At 37.5% G+C, this 24,105-nt stretch overlaps 1 protein-coding gene across 2 annotated transcripts in view; it reads left to right on the top strand.

The window, feature by feature from the left end:
- Nucleotides 1-24,105, top strand: part of MYOM2 (myomesin 2) — a 90,801-nt gene that overhangs the window by 64,208 nt on the left and 2,488 nt on the right. Inside the window, exons 30-38 of one of the 2 annotated variants that reach the window (XR_003573002.1) lie at nt 594-707; nt 2,044-2,131; nt 5,192-5,230; nt 5,897-6,002; nt 8,613-8,776; nt 9,111-9,147; nt 9,272-9,294; nt 10,147-10,202; nt 12,111-12,717. Coding sequence is in view for 1 of the 2 variants with exons in the window: in XM_027899568.1 (XP_027755369.1) it covers nt 594-707; nt 2,044-2,131; nt 5,192-5,230; nt 5,897-6,002; nt 8,613-8,776; nt 9,111-9,147; nt 9,272-9,294; nt 10,147-10,202; nt 12,111-12,437 (954 nt within the window). In the remaining variant the exon portion in view is untranslated. Of the gene's footprint in view, nt 1-593; nt 708-2,043; nt 2,132-5,191; nt 5,231-5,896; nt 6,003-8,612; nt 8,777-9,110; nt 9,148-9,271; nt 9,295-10,146; nt 10,203-12,110; nt 13,168-24,105 lie in introns of those variants that run through there. The other variant, XM_027899568.1, reaches the window with a different exon arrangement.

The raw sequence follows: 24,105 nt of genomic DNA, 5'->3' as shown, positions 1-24,105 counted from the left end.
CTTTGTAAGTCCCATAGGATACAATCTAGTAAGTAAAAGAAAAAGGATTCTTGTTGCAGCTTGCAATTTTTGAGTTTCAGCTGCTCTCAGAATAGTAATTTCAGTTGTTTTTTGCAGTTTAGCCATGAGAGACATTGCTTAGGTAGCTGGGATAAATCTCCAAATTGGCCCAAGACTGTCTAAGATAGGGCCCAAGTTCTGTGTTACAGCTCTCTGGAGTCACATGGCAAATACAAAATGATAAAGGAGAGTTCAGCAGCTCTAATTTCAAAGATACTTGTCACAGCTATCTCTACACAAACTACAACCACAGAGCAAGGGTGCAAAACCATTTAAGGGAAGAGATTGACAGGATTTTCTTTAAGGATTTTACAGGGCTCTGAAACTGTAAACTGTATCCTGTGCTGCAAAGAAATACCAGAGGACTAAGATTTGCTTAGCAGGACTTGGTTGAAATTGGTTTTTACTTAGTTTTATTTGACATGTGTTATAAAAAAATTACTTCTTATATTGAAAGTACTTGTGTGACTACCTGCAGTGTGATCTCTTTCCTCAGGACATAGACAGGCTTACGTGCCTTTTTTGTTGTACAGGTTGCAAACATAAAGAAGGAGACTGATTTCAAGTGGTATAAGGATGGTTCTGGGGTTGAAGTTGAGGAAGTGCCTGACCTGCAGAAGGGAGAATGCCACCTCAGTATTCCCAAGGTACAGTATCACCTATTGATTAGAAATGACAGTTGCTGATTGATATAGATTTGCCAGGCAAGCATTAAAACAGCCATGAGTTCTGTGAACAGTTTAAAAAACGCCCATATTTTCTACCCTTCAATTAGCTGGTGCTTGTACAACATATCTATTTTTGTTATCAGCTCAGACAGTTCATGCTTAAGTTTCTTCAGAGTCCTTCGGTGAACTCTATCTTATTCTTTCTTATTGCTCCTTAATTTTTCAATTTGCTCAAGCGCCTCATTTTTGACAGTGTTTCAGTTTTACTGCCTAAAATGAATAAGTTTGAAGTATATGGCTTCTTAAAATTTATGCAAACAGGATAATCCAGCTTATGTCTGAAACCTTAGCTTACATAGTCACTGCCTTTGTCAAGTGACAAAAACCTCCCCAGACTGAGACTTTCTGCTTTCAGCATAATGTGCATTCCATCTAATTGATTTATTTATTTTATTTAATGGCTTCATATTCTTCTAATTTCCTTCCTTCATTTCACTTGAGAGAGGATACTGACTTTCCAGTGGCTTCATTTTTCTTGAGTAAACTTTTTTTTGGGAGGGTGGTTTCTGCTTGTCTAGGATTGCTCTTGTTACTTGTCATTCAATATGATACTTGTGCTATGGTTTACTTGCTAGTGGATTTTTGTAAATCCAAGAATTAAATAATCTCCAATCTCTATATAATTGTTTATATATTTTCCTTCAGGTTTTACAATAACCTAAAATAAAACCATCAAAACCCCTGACTCTCTTAAATGCAGCATCACACTGTGGTAGATTTTAGAATGTAAACTCTCCAAGGGCAATGAATTAATTATTTACATAGCATAGATATAATTTGACTACAGTTGCTGCTTGAATGGAAGCAACATGAAAGAGTTGATTTGGACAATTATAAGATGTAGATCTGTTATTATTTTCATAATTCAAAAAAGTATTCATTTTGGTAGAAGAAAAATTGCATTTCTGAAGTTTGTGTGGGTTGAAGTTATGCTCTGTTACATTTTACTATGCTGCTTATAATTTTTACTGACCATTATCAATCCTGTTTGCCTTTTTGGAACCAAAAAACCCAACATGGTTTCTTGAGGCAATTGAACAGAAATTAGAATATGTTTTAGGCTTAAGAACTAAATACTGCTCCATTAAAAAAAAAAAAAAAGAAAAAGGAACAGGTTTCCATCTCACTTCTTTAAGATTATTTGTCCAGAAGGCAGTAAAATGTGTGGTTTTTTATTTAGACAGTTATGCAGGGGTTGAGCAAATCTAGTACTACTATGAAGTTTGTCAGTAAACATTTTGTGTTTCCCCTGTAGCTGTCTCGCAAAGACGAAGGAGTTTATAAGGCAACACTATCAGATGATAGAGGTCATGATGTATCTTCTCTTGAATTAACGGGAAAAGGTAACATTCAATTTACTATAATGGAATAATGGTCTACACACGTTCTCAAGAGGTGTCGAAGATCTATCCTTGAAAATGCCATGTTAACAAATATTTTTGTTGTTCTTTGCATTTAATTTCTCTTTTTGTGTTACACAGACCCAAACTGCAGATCAGCAATCTAGGAGGGGTGACTGGGCATTGTAATGATTAATCTCTAGCACTCTGACAGGCAGGAGATGAAGTATGTTTCTAATCAGACAAACATTCTCTTTCATGTGAGATAGCTCTCTCTCAAATTTGCTAAGCTTTAATGTCTGCAAAAAAAACTAAGGCAACAAAGTTCTGAATATGTTGAAGTGGGACTGTCAGTGGGGACTGAGAGTGATTTTGATTCTAAAATCATAAAGCTGTTTTGTGGGTTAGCATCAGCTGGCAGCTCAGCCCCATGCAGCTTCTCACTCATTCACCTTCAGTGGGATAGGGGAGAGAATTGGAATGGGAAAAGTGAGAGAGCTCCTGGGTTGAGCTAAAGACAGTTTAATAAGTAAAGCAAAAGCTGTGTATGCAGGCAAACAAAACAATGAAGTTATTCACCGCTTCCCATGGGCAGGTAGGTGTTCATCAATTTTCAGTAAAGCTGGGCTCCATCACACGTAACGGTGATTTGGGAAGACAAATGACATCACTCCAAATGTTTCCCACTTCATTCTTCTTCCCTCAGCTTTATATAAGGAATTTAGTGTCATATGGTATGAAATGTCCCTTGGATCAGTTGGGGTCAGCTGTCTTGGCTGTGTCCCCTTCTGAGTTCTTGTGCACCTGCAGCCTCCTCCTGGAGAGGTAGTCTGAGGAGAAGAAATAAAAGGCTTTCACGCTGTGCAAGCACTGCTCAGCATTAGCTGAAACATCCCTGTGTTACCAACACTGCTTTAATCACTAAGTCACACAAACAGCACAGTACAAGCTCCTGTGATGAAAATTAACTCTATCCCAGCACAAACCAGTACAATTTCCATCCCTTCTTACATACATATTATGTCATACTCGGGTCCCACACTATGCAATATGTTCTCAATGATCAACTTCTCCCTTCCTGTCCTTTGATATACACACCGATACCATTCCCTTAGTCTATGGATTTGTGTGTGCGTGTTGTGTATCCCGATCACTGGAATAAGCGAAAGGTACAGGAGGGCTCCCTCACGTGGTCAGGGTTTCCAGTGACTATACTTCAGGTACGGCAAAACTGTGCTGTGTTGGAAATTTGCAGTGAAATGTCTATTTAGAGAATTCACAATATCACAGTATCCTGGACTTCTGTGCATCCAGGAGGCTTTGAAAATGTCAGCCAGCAAAACCAAACAACGTGTATCCTAAATGGTGGAAACAGAAAAGATAAACAGAGAATTTAGCATGAATGGGGAAGACTGCATATTCTGTGGGGCAGGTAACTTTGAGCTTGGTGTGCACTGACATTCAAATGAAGATAAATCCAAATACGAGAATGTACTCTAAAATACACCCATGATGGAATTGAAAAAGGTTTTGTATGTCATCAGACATCATATTGAGATGCTGTAATTCTGTGTATATTTAATTTTTTTTAATATAAAAAAAGTTAGTTTGCTTTGGCCTGGAGATTAGCTCAGTAGGTTAGAGCATGATGTTAATAATGCCAAAGTTGTGAGTTTGATCCCTGAAGGGGCCATTCACTTAAGGGTTGGACTTCATGATATTTGTGGGTCCCTTCAAACTCAGAATATTCTGTGATTCTGAGTCTATAGCAAAGACTGATCTGTTGCCAGCATGAGTGAATTTTACTTAACTTCGCTTAAGCTTCTTTACGTGGGTCCCAACAACCAGGCCTAAGTGAACCTGTATTCATCCCACCTGCATGTAGGCATTTGACTCAAACAATGAATATATTTTCAAGCTCCCAGTAGAAGAAGAAAGACAAGTTAAAAAGTTAACTAAGTTTGCCAAAGATCTTAACATTCTTTTTCAACAGATCACGGAAATACCTGAACTAAGAGGAAAAGATGAATATCAGGCTCAGCTGTTGTTTACCACAAAATGCTGTATTATCAGTTGATAATGTCCCAGGCATTTTTCCTCTACATAAATTCTTTGCCCATTAATGTAATTGATGTAATTAATTCTTTCAGAAAAAAAAAACAAATTTCATTTAGACATTATGATTAACACAACCCTACCTTCTCAGACATCCGTAATGTAATGTATATGCAGTATGAAATTCATGTCCTTATGTCAGCGTGCCAGTAGAAGCACAATGGAGATTGCAAAGAGTTATGGAACTGAATCACAATTTATTTTAACAGAGAAAAAATGTGTATATATATATACAGATCAATATAGAACAAATATATAAGTAGTATTTTCCGAACTCCATGCTTTTCTTTGTCTTCCTTACTCATAAAAATTCCTCAGCCTAGAATATGCATCCTTCAGTCTTGACCAGGCATTCTTCAGATTATGGTGCTTCTTTCCCTTTCTTTCCATTTTACATAGTGTTACTGCATATGATTCTTCTGCATATGAAAGAGTTCCCCACTTTTCTACAATTGTCTCCAGGGTTCTCTCCTGCAAACCCATCAGCTCTGTGATATTTCAAAAGCTTGATATGATACCTAGTTTATATCACTTGCTGTTAAAGGTTTTTATATTTGTCAAATGTCATCATAAAGGGAGCAGGTGAAACCTGTTTCACCTAGAATGTGATAATTGCTTTTTCCTCTGCACTATTCTTTAAATGTGAACTATCCAGTTTTAGTGATTTTTTTTTTCCTGGCCTAAGGGATACAGAGACAAAGATTTGACAGCAGACAGTTGACTCCACAAAAGGCAGAGATATTGAGTGACACAGTGCAGAATTCACATTCTGTACACAGACAGTTTCCAATTTATCCTGTACACCTGTTGCAATTTTAATGGTTTTCTTTGCTTAAGGATATGAAAATTTCCCATATTGCTTTAATTATACCAAACATAACAGAGCTACATTCTGATTGAATTTTGATGGTACATTTTCTTCCTTTTTTTTTTTTTTCCTCTCTGCAGTTTATGACGATATAATTCTGGCATTGAGTGGAGCAAGTGGTAAGTAAATGCTGTCTTGAATTTTCATGTAGGCTTCTTATGTTGAAGTCATCTGAGGCTGAGGCAGAATATTTTTATTTTAAGTAGTAAATCTGTGAGAGTCACCATGGTTATATTATTATGGACATGTTATTAAGTTTCTGAATAGGCAGTTGACCTTGCTAATGGACACTATTAAAAGAGAACAAAGTATTATTCCACCTGGCTTGTTTGGTTTAGATACTGTGACAGTGTTGTAGCAATAATTTTCTAATTCCCATTAGTAAGTGAACCTTGATATAGAGAGAATGAGACTCTGACCATGTTCCCAGTGAGAAGCTGGGATTCATTTCACTAAAAGAACAGGGTTTGCGCAAGTATAAAATTCTTATGCAATTAGAATCATTACACTACTGTTTTATAGCAATTATATGACTAGCTTATTATTATTTCACAATGGGTCTTGCTAGTCATAGTGCCTTTATATGACAATAAAACCATAAATTCATACTGAACTTTCACCTGATATAAATTAGCTGATGTCCCTTGAGAGGTATGGCAGTTGTCTCTGTGGTACTTGAGAATCATGGCCAAGATCCTGACAGTACAAATAGTCCATTAGACTGTTTTCTCCTGGTTATTCCACTGTCTCTTCCATTTGATCCACACATATTCTCTTCTATGTAGGTAAGTCAGCCTCTCCACTGAAGATCCTTTGCAATGAGGAAGGAATAAGGCTCCAGTGTTTCTTGAAATACTACAATGAGGAAATGAAAGTCAGCTGGTGTCACAGGTAGATAAGAATACTTTTTCAATTTTACTTGAGAAAAAATGCTGTCTTTATGGTTTACTATTTATTATTTTGTGGCATTCATTTAGTAACTGGACCGAATTAATCAAATTCTCTTTCCAGCACATTATATTATTTTTAACATAGATAGTACATATGATAGAAATATTAACAGACTTGTCCAACAGCAATCAGGAGGGTTGTAACAGACAGAAAAAAAAGCTATCTACAGTACTGTGTTCTCTTATTCAACATGAGACTGTTTGTCTTCCATTGGTTGACTAAATGACAGCAAAATATTTGGGCATAGTTTCATTTTTAGGGCTGCCCTTTTCTTAAAGTGGATGAAAGTCTCCTCCAGTACTAGGTGAATACCAAGGATCTGCTCCACAGTGTAATAAAAGCCTGTATTAAGTTATTTTTTTTTTCAAACTGATACAGTCATAAGTAACCCAAAATATTTTAATGTTGATAGTCCTCTCTTAAAAGATATTCAATGAGGCACACAGTACTTTAAGTATAGGCCTCAGAGCTGAGAATATGACCAAAAAGGAGCTGTTAAGTTCCTAATAGTTTTCCACCCTCATGTTACATTAATCTTTGATTTTAGATACAGTCTAATCATCTATGCACTGGCACATCCAAACGCTGTATTTACAGTTAAATTTGTGTCCACATGCTTTGCTGTGTCAGGTTCTTACTTGTTTGAAGCTGCAGGTAATGTTTGAAAGGACTTTAAACTCTTTAGGTGGTTTCAACTTTCACATTCCTTGATGGTCTACAAAGATGACACACAGTGAAAAGCTCAGACTCGGACAGGAAAGGCTGGTTTATCAGTATGATACCCTAGATTTACAATGCTGTCCAGCCTTTGCTTTCTATCAGACATGAACATAAAGTGTCAATGATCACCAGGTTCAAGGAGCTCAAGAACACTCTTGCGAGGATATGAAGCTTTATTTATACCTCAACCTTTGTATTTATTAAGTTCTGTTCCCTCTTTCATAAGTGTGGTACTAATATGATGGAAAGGAAAAGAAAAAGATTTTTGCCTCTTCCATTTACTATATCTGCTTGAGTTTTAAAAGTGACTTAGTCCGTTCCACCATCCATTTCATAGAAATATAAAACTAAAGAATTCTACATGGCTAATACGAAAATATCAGTGTGTGTATTTATATTTACATAGACTCCCCTTCTTCCCCAAATATTTCAGATTTTATAATGTCTTATGCATTGATTTTCTTGAAGATCAGTGAACAAATATTCTGAACAAATAAAATTTAAATTCTTCAGTGAATACAGTGATTATAATCAGAGCTGTTAAAGCTAAAACAAAGACTAAACCAACCAACTAACCTTTCCCAGCCTCTTCAAACTTCCCTGCTTGTTTAAATGTAATTATAGCAAAATTTTTCCTGGAAAAATTAAAAGGCTACATGAACCATGGTTTGTTTGTTTGTTTGTTTGTTTGTTTTTTCCCCATGGGAATGTCAAGCTAGCTTTGAATTATCCACTGTCTTGCATAGCAGAGAATACACTAAAAATCCTAACGTTAGTATTCATCATCCACTCATGGCACAGTGGGGAATATTATATGTAATATTTTGTAATATATAGCAGTTTCTATCCAGGAATCTAAGTTGGTAGGCTGAACTCAATGTAGTTGTCTTACAGAAAGCGAAATTGTAAATATACCTTTCCTCCAGCAAAGTAACTCTCTAGCTATGAATCCAAATCAGCTCTATCTGGGCAATTAAAATGAATGACCAAGGAGAAGCTAAAACTGACTTAATCTATTAAAAATTCCAGCTAAAGATGCTTGGGGAGGAAGAATGAAAAGAAATATTTCTTTAGTTAATGAATGAAAGAGAAAAGTTCTCTTTTGAGAGAACCATTGTAAGGGGTTTGGTTTGCATGCTCTCATGAAGTACCTGGTTCTGTTTCCACTCTTCATGACAGATTGTGAATCAGAAGACCCCTTGATCTGAATCCATAGGGCATTTCTTTTATTCTTAACTAGGACGTGATGATAAGTCAGTATAATTCCAATGTTTTTAAAGTGCTTTGTTTTACTTATCTAAAGTTTAGAAATTTTCTTGTCTTGTTTTTAAAAACCCGAAGGTGTATTTTGACTTGATATCAGAGGAATTCTAGACAAATATTTTATTCTTTTCTTAATTGAGCTTTTGAAGTTAATGAAAGACAAAAGATGTTTTTCTATCATCAGAAAAGGTTATCTGCCTAAGGTTTACTATTCTGCTGTATTCTATGTTACTGTGTATGAAGTGTACAGAACTCTAAACACTTTCACATAGAGTCATGTATGTGCATGTAGATGTAAAAACAGCTGTGTATGTGGAGAGAAGCAGAATGAGAAGAGGGTGAACAAATGAATCTTTGAAATGAAAACTCAAGCTAATGGTTTTGAAGTGTTTCTTACCCCCCGTAGGAAGCAAAGAATCTTCCGGGAAATTTCTCCCATTAGTTACAATCTATCTGTAGTTTTGAAATAGTATGTTATCCTTTGTAACTTTTTGTGGATTACTACCTATGGAAAATATATGGGAAAAGATGTTCAAACTCATCTCTATTCATCTTTTTTTTTTCCAGGGAATCTAAGATTTCTTCAGGTGAAAAGATGAAGATTGGAGGAGGAGAGGATATTGCATGGCTGCAGATACAGGAACCCACAGAAAAGGATAAGGGAAACTACACCTTTGAAATCTTTGGTGACAAGGAATCCTACAAACGGACACTTGATCTGTCTGGGCAAGGTATATTTATAATACTAGATTTATATGGTGCCTTTTCATAGATTATGCATATTTTACTGGCAATAGTCAGAGGAATTACATTAAAAACAGATAGTTTTTGATCAGAATCAGCTGTAGTTCAGTCTTATAAATGTTATGACCTTTTTAGTCTTGTATCTAGTTTCAGCACCAGTTGCATTGGGTTTCAGGGGTCTGGTTTTCCCACTGCACTGATGTGTGACTCTGTATGGGTTTTAAGAGAGCTGTAACGTGGGTATGTGTTTAAAAGTTTGTACTGAGCCCCAAGTGCAAGTTATGTTGATAGACAACAACCCTCTCAATTGTTTTGTTACAGCTTTTGATGATGCAGTTGCAGAATTCCAACGACTCAAGTAAGTGCTACATCTTTTGCATTTTAAAGCTGCAACAATACTGTCTTTACTTAAAAAAAAAAATCATTACTAATTTCATCAATAACATTATATATTTCTCTTTTTTTTTCCTCAAAAACTATAGGGCAGCTGCTTTTGCTGAGAAGAGTAAGTTTATTTTACTTTATATCATAGATGTTCTACAATGTAGCCTAGTGTTCTTTTTAAGGCATCCATCATGATACGCTGCCACAACTTACTGAGTTCTGTGGCTGCAAAAATCCTCTGCTAGCAAAAAATACTCCAATAATAATAGTATTTTGTGGATTTAGTTGTCTTTAATTCCAATGGAAACCCACTGAAAGCTTTGCATATTTTGCAAGTCTCCATTGTATCTTCTTGCATCTGCAGAAGTTTGACAAAGTGTGACTTGTGTGTCATACAAGGAGGTGTTCACTCTGAAAGCTGCTGATAATACTGAATATTGGTATCTATCTGTTCAGTAAAAAATTGCCTGCTGATGCCTATTGTGCACTGCTTGCTGAGACCTAGGCAGTGGGGAAGCTTGTTACTGATAGGGACTGTAGGAGTGCTGGAAATGATATCAATCCCCCTGATAATGACAGGATGCTTCTGCCCACAAAGACAGCAGCAGAACAAATTTTCCTTAGATCTCAGATACCACTAAGATGCTAAAAACACCCTCCTCGCTTTGCTTTGGGCCCAAAGCACAAACTGTCAAGGTCAGCAGTAGCTTCAAGGTTGTTATGTGCTTAAGTTTAGAATGGTATAGCACAATTTCTGCTAAAAAAAATCTTTGGGGATCTTACAGTACTTAAAATTCCCACCACAAAATATTACAAAAGTTGTATTATGTTTTTTTAAAGGTAACTCAAAAAAAAGAAAGGCAAAAAAAACCCCCAAAAACTGTGACTCATACTAAGTTGTAAAATCATTAAGATATGAGTGGTTTTGAGAGTTAAACTTCACACAGTTCCCATATTTTTCTTTAACTCCTAGATCGTGGTAAAGTCATTGGTGGTTTGCCTGATGTCGTTACTATAATGGATGGGAAGGTAAGGATAGTTGTTGTCAATGAGTCGATGCTGAGTTGTAGGAGGTTTACTTTGATGGCAAAAGGAGAGGGAATGCAGATGATTTTATAGAAGCTGAAAGCAATAGGAGAATGATTTGATTTTAGGTCAGATCTAAAATTTAATAGATTAGAACAGATCCAAATTATCTAAAATTATTGTGGAATATATCTGTTCTCTACTAAGTTTTTAATAATAACTTATTAAGACTTGATTAATTATTATGAGTTAATTATTAATTGCTCTTAAATGAGGTAACTTTTCAAAGCAATAATAATTAAATGTTGCCCATGTTACAGAAAGGACAGAAAAAAATTAAACCCACACTAGTAGACAGTAGGTTATTTTCCCAAAATTTTATTTTTACATTTGCATCATTACTCCTTTAAATATTTTATAGTGAGGCTGATTCCTATATGCTATTAATTAACTTTACCTCCCACATGATATGATTTCTTCAAGAATTCTCACAGATTTAGCTTTTCCCTAGGTTGTACCCAGACTGTGTAAATCTTCCTTCAACATTCTTTCTGACTTTGGAGGCATTTAGTATGCAAGACTCTCTTCTATTTGTGAACATATGGTGCTTTTGATCACTTAAAATTTCTTCCTGTTTTATTTTTACTCTGAATTATATCACACCTATTCAGTCATCACCAATCAAGAAAAACATTGCTCAAAACATGCACAAGTGAACTCAGATGGACTTTCTCAGCTCTCTCAGGATTTGGTGAAGCCTGAAGGGGAATGTAGAGGGAATATAAGGAAGAATTCTGGTAGAAATTATTAGTTTTGAGTTGTTAATTGTGTATTTTTGTTTGTTTTCTAACACAATGTTGCATATGTGGAAGTCTTAAGGTGACTTAATTATCTAGGGACAAATTTTGGGCAGAATGAGTTTCTAGAAAGGTGAACAAAGTAGGCACTAAAGTAATCAATGCAACTTTTTAAATGATTCTTTCATTTATTACGTTATCACTATAATCACTATACCTAAGTATGTGAAGTTTACATACATATACAGAGGCATGGTCAATGGGTCTCAGCAGTAAACATATAAAAAATTGGAAGATTGACCATGAAAATTTTATGACCTCCTTAAATCTCATTTAAGTCCTTGAAAAATACCTAAGCTGCCAGGAACGTCTATTAAGTAATTTCAGCTATTTTCTGAATATGTTATACGTGCATGTAACACATGGCCAGGTTGGATAGGACTTTGAGCAACCCTCTATAGTGGAATGTATCTCTGCCTGTAGAAGGTCTTCCTCCCATGGCAGGGGGTGATCTTTAAGGTCTCTTCCAACTAAACCATTCTATGACTCTAAGAGTATTTTCCCAACATTTATGTATTATTTGTTCTTCATGAAATATTTCCTCTTTTACTAGTCAGAAGCACCTGGAATCGATGTCCAGTGATTCATGTTATACACTCTATTTTTAATTGTTTTTTTTTTTTTTTTTTTTTTTTTATAAATCATCTCAAGCAATAACCTCAGGAGGCTTTGGTCAGAAAAGATTTGCTTAGTCTTCCCCCCTGTTGTGTACAGTGAAGCTTTAAGGATGCTTTAAAAACTGTCATTGCCTGAACCTCATGTCAGACTAATGGGTTGTCAGGAGTCTCCTGCAAGCAGGACTGCAATGACTGCCCAACTTACCATCTTCAGACACTTTAACCCTAAGGCTAGTACTGTATCGCAGTCACTGGTGAGACGGTGGAAAGTTTGAATAAAGGAAAAAAGAAATATTAGAAACGCTACTTTCAGTCTTCAAGAACATGATACCATGGTATATATAGTTTAATTAACTAGAAATAAAAAATGCCTGAATATTCTGGTTAAACAAGTCTGATTGACTGATCTCAAAATTAATTTTGTTTTCCTCTCTTAGACACTGAATCTGACCTGTACTGTATTTGGAAATCCTGACCCTGAAGTTGTTTGGTTCAAGAATGACAAGGCCTTTGAAATTGATGAGCACTACTCATTTTCACTGGAACAAGGGAAATATGCCAGTTTAACAATCAAGGGAGTGACCTCAGAAGACTCAGGCAAATATAGCATCTATGTCAAGAACAAGTATGGTGGGGAAACAGTGGATGTCACTGTGAGCGTGTACAGACATGGTGAAAAAATGCCCGAAATTAAGCCTGGCCAGCTTGCTAAACCCAGGCCAATACCACCATCAGAAGAAGTCCTCAAACCTGAGGGCAAGTGAAAATCTAATAACAAGTGAAGCTTGACACTGTGTTTGACAAACAAAATGGAATACATGAACTGTAGTTGAGATATTTCCACACAGAATTCATTGGTAATGTCCAAAGGGAAACTGAGCTTTTTAAGAGTTTGCTTTAGGGAGGTAGCTGTGCTGTGGTGCTGTAAACGTCTACAACAATCTCATTTTTAAATACATATACTAGTCTGGGACCTGCAAATAGCAAGAAGCCAAATTCCTGCCAGAGGTTCCCATATGCAATGGTAAGTTACACACACCTAAAGTAAACTTCCATTTTCACACTTCTCAACCATCTGCAAAGCAACACAGTAACCCTCAGAGAACAAATGTGCCATCAGTAAAGGTAGCGAAAGGCAGTTAGATATTCAGAGATAGTCCCTTTGACTTTGAAACCTCTGGTCCTGTAAGTCTAGTGAATAGTCTTGATTTAGTAGTGCTACTGTTCTTCTATCAATAGTGTGACTTTAGCAGACTTTCAAAGATGTTCACTGTTTACTCACTCAGCCATAGGTCACATGGTTGGTTGTATCTTGCTTTGTGCTAATAAAATTTTAAAAGTCACCTTTACTACTCATTGCTCCAAAACACATCTAACTAGTTCTATTTATTCTTTTTCATTGTTTAATTATTGCTTATTGCACAATTTCACAACTGGTAGCATGAAGGCTATTGACTTTCAATAAAGAATGCAAAATATGGTTTGTCACAGTCACTGAGTGGCACTTGTGACATTAATTTTACTTTTTACAATACAGATCATGTTAAAACTGATACCAAAAGATATGTATACAACTCAGTCGCTCCAGATATTTATGTCTTTAATTCTCCTCTAACTAAAAAGAACAAGAAAACTCTTCCATGAGTGATCTGCTAGGCAAAAATTTCAATATATGCTTACCATGAAAAGTTCAAATAAGATGGGATTCAGTGTGATTGTTTACATGTTTGTCATACAATACAGGATTGAGTGTTTGCAGTGATGGCTTTTGCAGATCCAGTTCCCTGTTCAATAAAAGTCCACTTATCTACCTAGATGAACCTTTGTTATTTGTTAAGCAGCTTCCAGTAAAGAGTTCTAATAGTAAGTAACACTTGTGACACAAACATATTGAATGCAGCTCTCCTCTCTTTTGACTCTCCCAGTCTCTAGGATAAATGAGAGGAAAAGGGAGCATTGTGGGAGACAGGGGAGCTTGAATGAGGGGTAGCATGGAGAAAAGGTGCTCTGCTAAATCTTCATTGGAGGAACTGGATGGAAGTGTTTGGCACAAGTATTGGGTCTGTAATTTGTGTTTGGGGTCATGACTGAAAGCTAGTGCTGAGTCTCTGACGCTGAGTCTCAGCTTCTGAGCTTAAGTGTGTGAAATGTAGTTCTGAATTCCACCCTCTCTCCACAGCAAACTGAGAAAACCCCAGGAAAATGGACAGTTTCAGAACAAATGTAATCTCAGTGCTTTTTTCTCTTTTTTTCCTTAAATTTCATCTGACATAGACCTTTCATTGTTTTGCTTGCTGAAAAATTGACCTAATTAAAATTTGTTTTGTTTTGTTTTGTTTTGGAGAAAGATGAAAAGCAGACTAAATAATAAACCTATTTACAACCTGTCAGATACAGTAGGCTGGAGCACTCATTTCAGAGACAGGAGAGCAGCAATCCACTTCCTCCTCCTCGTCCCTGGAGATTTGAACCTGTGTCTCTCATCCCCAAGGGTAGTGCAACAATGCTGAGTTTGGCCTGTATTTGGAAGTGCTGCTTCTATTTATCTTTTTTTTTTTTTTTTAAACTTTGCCTGACTGGGTAAAAAGATCTAGGCATCCTGACTCTCACATGATCTTGTTAAATGCTAGATTTGGGAAGTTTTCTCCCTTTCTTGTAATTTATCTTAATTTTCAGTAGTGAAGGAAGGATTTAGGGAATGGTAGTATAAATTATTTAGAAACCTGATGACTTGAACAAGTAATGATGAGGATGGATTCTCTGCAGTTTCAAATTCCTCAGATAAGAAAAACTGCAAGCCTCCTTTCCAATTCATTGGGTAGTCACGATAGAAAAAACAACAGACCAGCTCCGGAAAGGAAATAGTCTTTAATCACACTTTATTAAAAGACATTTGATTTAAAATAAAATGCTTTTTGAAAGATTTTCATACCTAAAGCAAATGAGCAGTGAGTTTAAGTATAGTATAAACAGCCAGGAATTATATTAAATGGTGATGAAAAGTGCTTCTTTTGGGTGAAAACTTGTGGCTATGGAACCACATTCTGCAGCTGGTCATTGAATGAAAGCATCCAAGAGGGTTAAAGACAGAAGAACATGGTATTGCCACAAAGTAATTTAGTTAGGAGATTTTAGAACACAAAGAAAAGCAAGGATTTATCTTCCAAATATCTATCAAAATAAGAAAATATATTTTTATATGAATCTGTCATCATAGAACTTCAGCAAGTATCTCAACAAAATAATCCAAATTTTTTTTTTTTTTTTTTTTTTTTTTTTTTTTTTTTTTTTTTTTTTTTTTTTTTTTTTTTTTTTTTTTTTTTTTTTTTGACTCTAGTTTCTTATTAAAAGCCTTTAAGATTTTCCAAAGCTTACTACGGCAGGCTCACAAAACATCAGAGCCAGTCTCTGCAGCATACAAAATCAGTACCAGCAGGAATTTAATATTATTCTTATCTCCTTCTACAGTACACAGGTTAATTTTAGCTGACACTATCAAATTATTGCATGTTATGGCAGCCTTTCAGAGGTATCCTTGGGCACAGGAGACAAGGTTAGTCTCATCTCTGCTGTACCTTTAGCTGGCCTTCTTAGTTAAGCAAGCTTCACTTACTTCCTTCCAGGCAAACAGAAATAATTTATTATGACAGTTAATCCTCTGCTGAAGTACAGAAATTATCATTCACAGGAACATTGTATTCAAAAGGCTAAGGACTTCCTAGAAACTCTTTCACATTTTTCAGTGTTCAGTGCACCTTTACTTCCTTTGTACACATTTTAAAATCTTGTTATCAGTGCTAGGAAATGAATTGGGTCAACTCTACTTAAAAGAGACTATCCTTTCAGAGTGAATGTGCATCTAGTTGCCTCGAGGGGCAATACAATTGGGTGGATATTAGAAGGACAAACGCAGTACTGTGGTAATCAATTCAGATGGAATAAACAGTGAGGCATATTAGCATTTGCACACACCCTCCATAGACCTGGTGCTAGCATTAGCTTAATTAATAAACACTTCGAAGGGGAAAAACAAGAAGGTAAGACATGCTGGAGAAGGTCTGATGCCAAATCAGACTGTTCACACTGATGTCAAGGCAATTGATTCATTTATACTGGAAGTGAATCTAGTCTATTTTTTCTACAAAACCAGGAGCCCATTACAGTAAATTCGCTGTTTCTGTTACCTTTAAGAAGAAATGCTTCTATTAGAATGATTTTCTGTCACACTGTTGGGTTTCGTGTTGTCTGAGCGTCATGTTGTGCTTTTCTAGGCAATGCTAGAGTGAAATGGAGCATCGCCGACTTGTCATGGGAGGCAGACAAGATGTCAGCCAGTTGTGCTGATGGGCCAAAGTCATGGCTGTGCCTGTCATGTTGGCATTCTACTACAAGACTGACAAAGCTGCTTTTTCTCCAAGCACCTGCTTCCTTTGAAGCTGCTTTGATATGTTGCTGTTTATTTTCTGGAAAACAAGTTCTATGAAAATTCCTCCTAAGGCAAATTTACAGGTGCTTTTTATGAGGAAAAGATTTTTTTTTATGACAGTATTTGCCTCTAGTGTAAATCTTTCTGCAGCCCATAAGGCTCACTTGCATCTCACAGCTCAAAAACTTGTACTCACTTCATTAATCTGCTCTTGTATGGAGACGGAGGTTCAGTGATAATAGCACCCTAAGCGATGTTAACTCACAGACGGTTTTTAAAGGAAACTTTGAAATATAATAAAGCCCTTTATTTTCTGTTTTGTAAATCTAAGAATAAAACCTCTAGATGGCACCAGAAGAACAAGATAGAAATGAGAAGATCTTAAAAAATTCTGCCAGCTATAGCACATCCATCATTTTGATGCAACCACATCACTTAGGCAATGGGAGATTATTAAAAGCATTATACTTATGCCAGTGACAAGGACAGATCCAGCAAATGACTGTTTCCCGGAAATAGCAGGTGATTTTGCAAGTAATAACACTGCCTCTTAATCTTTGCATAGCACACATTAAGAGGTTAAGCATGCCTTGTAAAATATTGAAAGGCTCATGTTACATCAAGTTTCTCCTTAGGATATGAAAACACCAGCGTATTGACTATATTTATGAAGGAAGATTTGAGTTCAAGCTCTAAATGCAAACTTCTCAGACTTAGCAGCTTCCACAAGTTTTAAAACATTGTTTCCCATGCTGCAAGGCCCATGTCCTACAATTTTTATTCAGCCTTTACAGAGGGAAGATTCCATTTGAAATTATCATGAAGTCTGTGAGCAAAAAGCACAGGGTCTGGCTCTTAGCACTGCCACTGCAAGATTCAGTGATGTCAAGACCTGTAAAAAACTACCACTAGCCTTCCATATTAATATTTAATTCCTCATTGGAATGTGCAGTAACTCAGTACCAGCTTTGTCCTTGGGTATTACCTCAAGGTTTATCAGTCTGTTATATTTTAAAAATAGCACACTTGACTTCACATCATTTGGTTTGTGAACATTTGAACTTGGTGTGGGTGTAGTAAAGGACTGTTAACTTGTAATACTCTTGTCTCATTTTTTAGGTTAATGTAACTTCATTTTCTGTTATTGTTGCTCCTCTGTTTTATTAATATTGTACAGCCGACAATCTGTTAGGAAAAAGAGACTTAGACACCCTACTGCAGTTAGAACTGATATTCTTAATAGCTGAAGCTAAAGCCTTTCCTGTGGTATCCTAAACTATCAAGCAAGGTTGTCCCATGCAGATTTCACCAGCACCAGGGCATTCCAAGAGTCAATTTGCCCTCCACCCTGCTGAGGGACTCTGTGGAAAGCCATTATCCATCCTATGATGGTGAACACAGCATGTAGAAGAGAGGCAGATGGAAAGAGCTACAATTTTTATTAAAGACAGAGCCAAACCAGCTCTTTACCATTTTAAATCACGGTACAAATCATGATCAAAATTTTAGTCTGCTGACTTAGTGACCTCCATTAGACCACTTTGAATGAAGAAGCTCCACTAAAAGGCAATTCCACTATTGTAAATCAACCCAAATCCAACCCTCCTGATTGCATGATAGCATGTGAAAAAGAACCCCATATAGTAGTGTGCCACTTTAGCTGTCTGGGAAAAAATGCCTTCCACATATGAAAACGGCAATCAACCTCCTGCATGGTGCTTAATGGGAGGTAAAACACAAGACGACTCCCCGGCTGGGAGTTATGAGGCCACATGCAGATGTCTCCATCTGAGCTAATCACTGAAACTCCCTTCTTGGAAAGGAGAGAAACAAGTACCAGTAGGGCACAGGTCATGTCATTCTAAAGCAGGTGCCTCAAATAAGTGAGGTGAATCATGTATATTCTTTCCAGTAACTGTAAAGGGAGCTTAGTAAAACCTGGTTGGATGGGAGACATCTGCATGGCTGATATTTGAAGTCAGGTGTGATAAATTTTGCACCGCCTTTCTCTAATTTTGCTCTTTAGTTGAAAAATCTATTTATAGACATGCTTCATAAGAGCTGATTTTTTTGCTGTGTTTTTACAGTCTGGCTTCCTTTGCCGAAGTTTTGTAATTTTCTGCCTTCTCTGTGATATCCAGGTTATTTTGAAATATCTGTGTAAGTATTTACTGACTTCCGGTAGTCACTTTGTCCCAGCTCATAGTTGACTATTGTCATTTGGCCTTTACCAAGACATTGTGTTGGGCCTTTTATTAGTTTAAATATGTAGGTCTTCGTCCCAGTTTGTGGTTGGCTGCTGTTTTTTGGGGGGATTTGTTTCTGCCTTTGCCTCTCTCAGTGCCAAGTCTCTGTAGCAGCATCTCAACCAGTAGATGCCATAAGCCTTTCATGGTCTATCAGCATTCTTTTGCTAAGTCCACAGGATGTGCCTTGTGCAATTTCTCTGTTGTGCTGGCCAAGCGCAGCCTCTGGCTGGAGAAGCACCATTCTGTGGTTCTCGTAAGTCCAACTCCTTCTGCCTAAGGCAGATCAGCGACTGGCAGAAGCTCTGAATCCTCCTGCTACTGGGCTGGAATCTGTCTGCTTTAGTCTTCTGTCTCTGACTAGTTACAGTTGTCTTTCTGTTCAGCTGTTTCTCTCTAGGCTTTGTGGTTTCTTGGTATGATCTGTCTTCCTCTGTCATTCCATCTGCTGTCTTTGGATTCTGCTTTAATGGCAGAATCTGTCTCAATAAATAAAACAGCACAAGGCTTACTTATCCAGTCCCTAGGCCAACACACTGTACACATCACATTAAACTCTTCCAGTGTCCATCACAAAGTGTAATGTCACCTGAACTGCCCCCTGGAGACAGTACTTTCCCTAACTTCAGATCAGGAGGTGTTTAGGGATGTGTGAGCTGACCTGCACCAAAACTTTGCTAAGGTCAGTCCAAATAAATAAAAGGACTAGGTAATTAAGTTCAGTGCTGATGCCTTAGCACTGGTTAATTTACTAGAAGAGGTTGTAACTTGAGTGTCCAAGCACCAGTAGCCACATGAAATGTGTATTTGATAGAATCAAGACTTAGTGACCTATTAGTAAGTAAATAATTGAGGCTACGTGGCCTGCTGTTCTAATAACCTCTTTCAGCAAGCAAACCTGTTCTAATGAAAATGAAATGTTTGGTTCAGCTGCCTATGAATCTTTGTACTGTTGGTAACTGAACCCAGCATGAATGGATGTTGACCCTTTCCTGTTTATGATGCCTTTTTCTCATCATCCTCTGCTGATTGTCTTCCCACTAATTTTTGGGTAAATTAGCGGAAAAATGGGTTACAGTTAACTGTCACATTTGTACTTCAACTGCTCTTCAATGTATATAGCACTTTTCAGGCTTAAACCTGCAAAGTTTAAGAAAACTTCCTGGTTTTCTTCTTAGTTTTTGGATAGATCTCCAGGTCACATACAGTAAACACCTGTGGCAGCTTTTGCTATTAAAGGTCATGTTCTGACCTTTCAGGAACAGGTGGGCTCTTGAGAGACTTTTTCCTTATCTTGGTGCATATCTCTTGCTGCTGCAGTCTGTTTGGCATTTATGCCTGCTCAGTGGGCTTCCAGGTTTTCTTGGATATGTCTTTTTTTTTTTTTTCTAAGCATGACAAGCAAACTTGTTACCTTTTTTTTTTTTTTTTTTGGGGGGGGGAGGGTCTTAAGCTTGTTTTGTGTTCCCTTTAAGCACAATCATGTTTTATATGCACAACTCTCTTTTTAGAGAGGCAGCTAAATTGCTACGGATCTTACTCTTTTCAGGTTTACGCATAGGTTTACTCAGGTTTACTCTGTGTCCTATCCTTTTGTGACTGCCTGAAGTGTCCCACCACAAACAAGAGAGTATCTCTTGCAGACCTCTCTGTTTTCTGCATCACCAAGTGTTACAGTTAAGCACCAGCTGGCAACTAAGCACCATATAGCGACTTGCTCACTCCGCCCAGCCTCCCCCATCGCAGCAGGGAGGAGAAGGGCTAAGGAAAGGTAAACTTTGTGGGTTGAGATACTTATAGTTTAATAATTAAAAACATATCTATATATACTACAACTTCTACTACTAATTGTAATGAAAAGAAGAGAGAGAGGAATAAAACCCAAGAAAAAAAAGTGATGCACAATACAATTAGTTACCGCATGCTGACCAATGCCTAGACATTCCCAGGCAGCATCAACAAACCCCAGCCAACTCCCCCCCTCCCCCCCCCTTTATATCCCAAGTATGGCATTCTCTGGAATGGAATATCCCTTTGGCCAGTTCAGGTGTTTGGGTTATGCTCCCTCCCAGCTTCTTGTGCACCTGCTTGCTGGCACAGCATGAGACAATGAAAAGGCCTTGATTTAGAGTATGTACTATTAGCAACAACTAAAATATCAGTGTATTATTGACATTATTCTCATACTAAATCCAAACCACAGCACTTTGCAAGCTACTAAGAAAAAAATTAACTTTATCTCAGCCTCAACCAGGATATCAGATCACCTGTATTGCAGCCCATTTAATTAACTGTGATTTCCCTTCTTAGAACCTTATCCTTGCCTTGCACCAAAGATTTGGAAACATAATTTCCATCACTTTCAGAGCTCTGCATGATACATTCTGATAGGCTCTGATCATGTCCATCCCATGCCAAAATGTATGATTATTTCATTCCAAAGAACATAGCTAGTAATTCCCCTTCCATCTGAGCACATCTTGTTGGGCTTGACAGGCTTTAATTGAAAATGCCATGGGCCAATGACTTTGCAGTAACTGTGCTCCCAAGTCTCCTCCTGAGACCTCAGGCTGTAATTAAAGATGCTCCACAGGCATTTCAAGATTGGCAGCTTGCTTATATTTATCTTTATTCTTTCAGAAGATCTTGTATTTTGATGTTAAAGAGACAGAACAGAGATACAGTGAGTGGCAAAGGGGACTTTAGCCTTTAGTCTGAGCAGTTAAACAAGTTGAGCGAGCCTCTAAGGAGGTAACCCATCCAGAAAAATGCAGCTGAAACTTGTAGTGTTTTCTGATTCAGGAATGATACTGAGAATGATACCAGCACACCTTCCTTAGAGACTGGGTTAACCTTTGAAGGATTGCTTATCCTTCTTGCAGGAGATATCATTACCAGCATAAGCCAAATGCAGTTCACACATCTAGAAACTTGACCCACAGATTGGAGACCCTCACATAAATATGATAGCCTAAGTGAGCCTTCTTTGAGCAATCCCTGCTGGGCAGCGTGGCTGCATGGCAGTGATCTCCCCTTGACCTGAGATACCTCAAGGTTCCTCCTTGAGACAGTGAGACCTTTTGCCAACAACTGCTCTTGGGTAAGCAACCAATACTGTGTATGACCTCGTAGTGTGGTAACTTTGTTTTAAGACTTGATAACATTGATTTAACTTAATAACCTTAATTTGTGTCCTGATAAGTGCTGGATCAGAGTTTAAATGGTTGTACTGTCCAGTAATAAAGTGAACCTTGTCATGGAACTTTGTTATCACACAGTTTTACAACATCATATTAAAACTGTTTTTACTAATACTTTTGACAGTTGTTCTTCAAGCAACCTAAGTTCATGACAGATTGAGTGGAGAGGAACAGGAAAGGGGATATGCAGAAGAAAGTTGTCTTATCTTCTTCGAAATCTGTCTCAATTGGGTCAAGTTGGTAAATTTTAGTTTGCACATGAGTGGAGATTTCCTAGAGGCAAAAGTCTCTGATAGTTCTCTGTACATAGGTCAAGCTCTAACCAACATCAGCTTGCCCTGAGATGACCCCTCTGGAATGCTAGAGGCAATGCCTTCTCTCCTAACTAGATGCTGCAGTGAACACTGTCTCTTTTCTTCCTCCTGCTTCCTTTTGGGACTCAGGTAGGGTAGGAATAGAGAGCTGGCTGATGCTGTTGCAGTGTGGATGAGGAGCAGATGGTTGTGGGAAGCCTGGGATTTCAGGGAGCCCAGGGAGGAGACAGAAAGGAGGACCATGGATGTGCCAGGAGGAATCTGATAGAGCAAGTGACAGGCTCAGAGAGCACATGATCATGGGGATACTGGCCTGGCTGTGAAAGCAGACAGCAAGGAGCAAGAAGAGTTTTAATAGTACAAGGGAGAGCACAAGGTGGAGGAGATGGAGACTGCACTAAAGGAGAGGAGCAATGAGGCTGAGTACCCAGATACATGTGTGGACAAAGCAATAATGAAACAAAATACAGCTGGATATGAAGGCCCAAAAGCAGTAAGGACAAAAACATGGGCTCGTGGTTTGGATGGCATGTTTCTTTCCACAGTCTGAGATCTGTGTATCTTAGAACAGTATTTTATGAAATCTACTGTTGATTAGGCAAAATTATTATTAGTGGCAGTATCTAAGGGAGTAGAGTGTGGCTAGTGAGTGGGGTAACCAAGGGTCAAACTCAGGAGAATTGATCTGAGCAGTAGGAAAGACAGACAGGAAGAGAGAGACTGCTGAGAAACTGAAGGATGCATGCTGCTGTAACTGGGGAAGACCATGTCAGACCACAACCCATAGTAATATTGAAAGCTTTATCAAATATTCTAATACCAAAGGAAGACACAGCAATAACACCAACTACAGTATGAAGGGAGAAAAAGAAATTAAACATTCAGTGATGTTTGAAGGCTGAGAAGGAGATTAACAGAGGGTATGTTCAGGGCCATATGAGGATATTTGCAGTGGGAGTGTCAGAATTTCAGTTTGCAAACAGTATTAGGTTGCAGAAGACACTGACATCAGAAGCAGAGTTATATGATTGAACTGCACAAGAAGGTTCAATCTAGTCAGATGAACCTAATAGTTGTTCTTTTAATTATGATAGAATATCCCTACACAGCTCTGTTATTCTAAATGTAAAGACCACCACGCCTACTAAGGGACTCTGCTACATGATTCTAAACAAACAAATGGAAATCTGTGACCAGATCCTCAAGACAAACTTTCAAAATCTCAATCTGAAACGTTTATAGCTAAACCTGTCTCCTTCTCAGAATCTCTGTACAGCACTGGACCTGATAAACAATATATAGGTGACCTGATTGTTATTCGTGATGAGAAGTAGGACACCCTCTTCTATCTGAGGAGGTGCTAAATGTGAATTCTTTAGTTTGGAGAGTTTCTTCTAACCAGCTGTTCAAATACTAATACCAGAACTACAAACAAACGAAAGCTTGTGTTTGGGCTACATAACCAGATTAAATGTTCTTTTCTGGTTGACTAGCAGTGGGATGGATCTCAAATAAAGCAGAGCAGGAGCCATACACCTATCAGTATTCTCTCTGCAGTGATTTCATCTGTCAAGCTGCACATAGATTTTTTCCTTTGGTTTTATAAAGCCAAAATCTTTAATAGAAAAAATAATTAGGGGTGCCATGACTTTCCAGTTTCACTGATATGTCCCTGGTTCTATGTACCCAGCTCCAGTGACACATTGTATCCATAACCTCACTGTTTATGACTCTCTTGCTCTTCTGGCTTGGTACAAAACAACCCCAAGAATCTAGCATATATTTTTCTCACCTGTAGAAGTACTTTGTTTTCAAGGTTTTCTTTTATTTTCATTACCTTGCCACTGGGGCCATGAGCTATTTTGTGAAGAATTGCAGCACTGCATTTGCAGAAAAAAGTGGTATATTTTAACTGCCATTTTCTGATTTTTTTAAGCTCTGTTTCTTTATTTTCCTGACTTATAATAAATGATTCAGTGATAAAACTACACCTAATCTGGAAGAAAAAGAAAAGGTAGTTTATGTAGCTCTTTTTTTTTAGATTGTACTTTATTTTGATGGCTAGATGGGACACAAGTATCACATCCTTTTTATTACAAGGATTTGATTGAGTGCATAAACTCTTACACAGTATGAATCACGTTTGATAAGCTTGATAATAACTGCTGCAGTATGTCTATTCAACCCAGAATGGCAAGACCTTAGTTATCATTTACTGGAAGTACATTTTAGAGTGAAAAGCTTTA

This window comes from Empidonax traillii, unplaced genomic scaffold, assembly GCF_003031625.1.
Source record: "Empidonax traillii isolate 1590-97213 ecotype Southwest subspecies unplaced genomic scaffold, ASM303162v1 scaffold676:size484234, whole genome shotgun sequence".
Lineage (NCBI taxonomy): Eukaryota > Metazoa > Chordata > Aves > Passeriformes > Tyrannidae > Empidonax > Empidonax traillii.
This window is presented reverse-complemented; position numbering and strand designations above follow the sequence as displayed.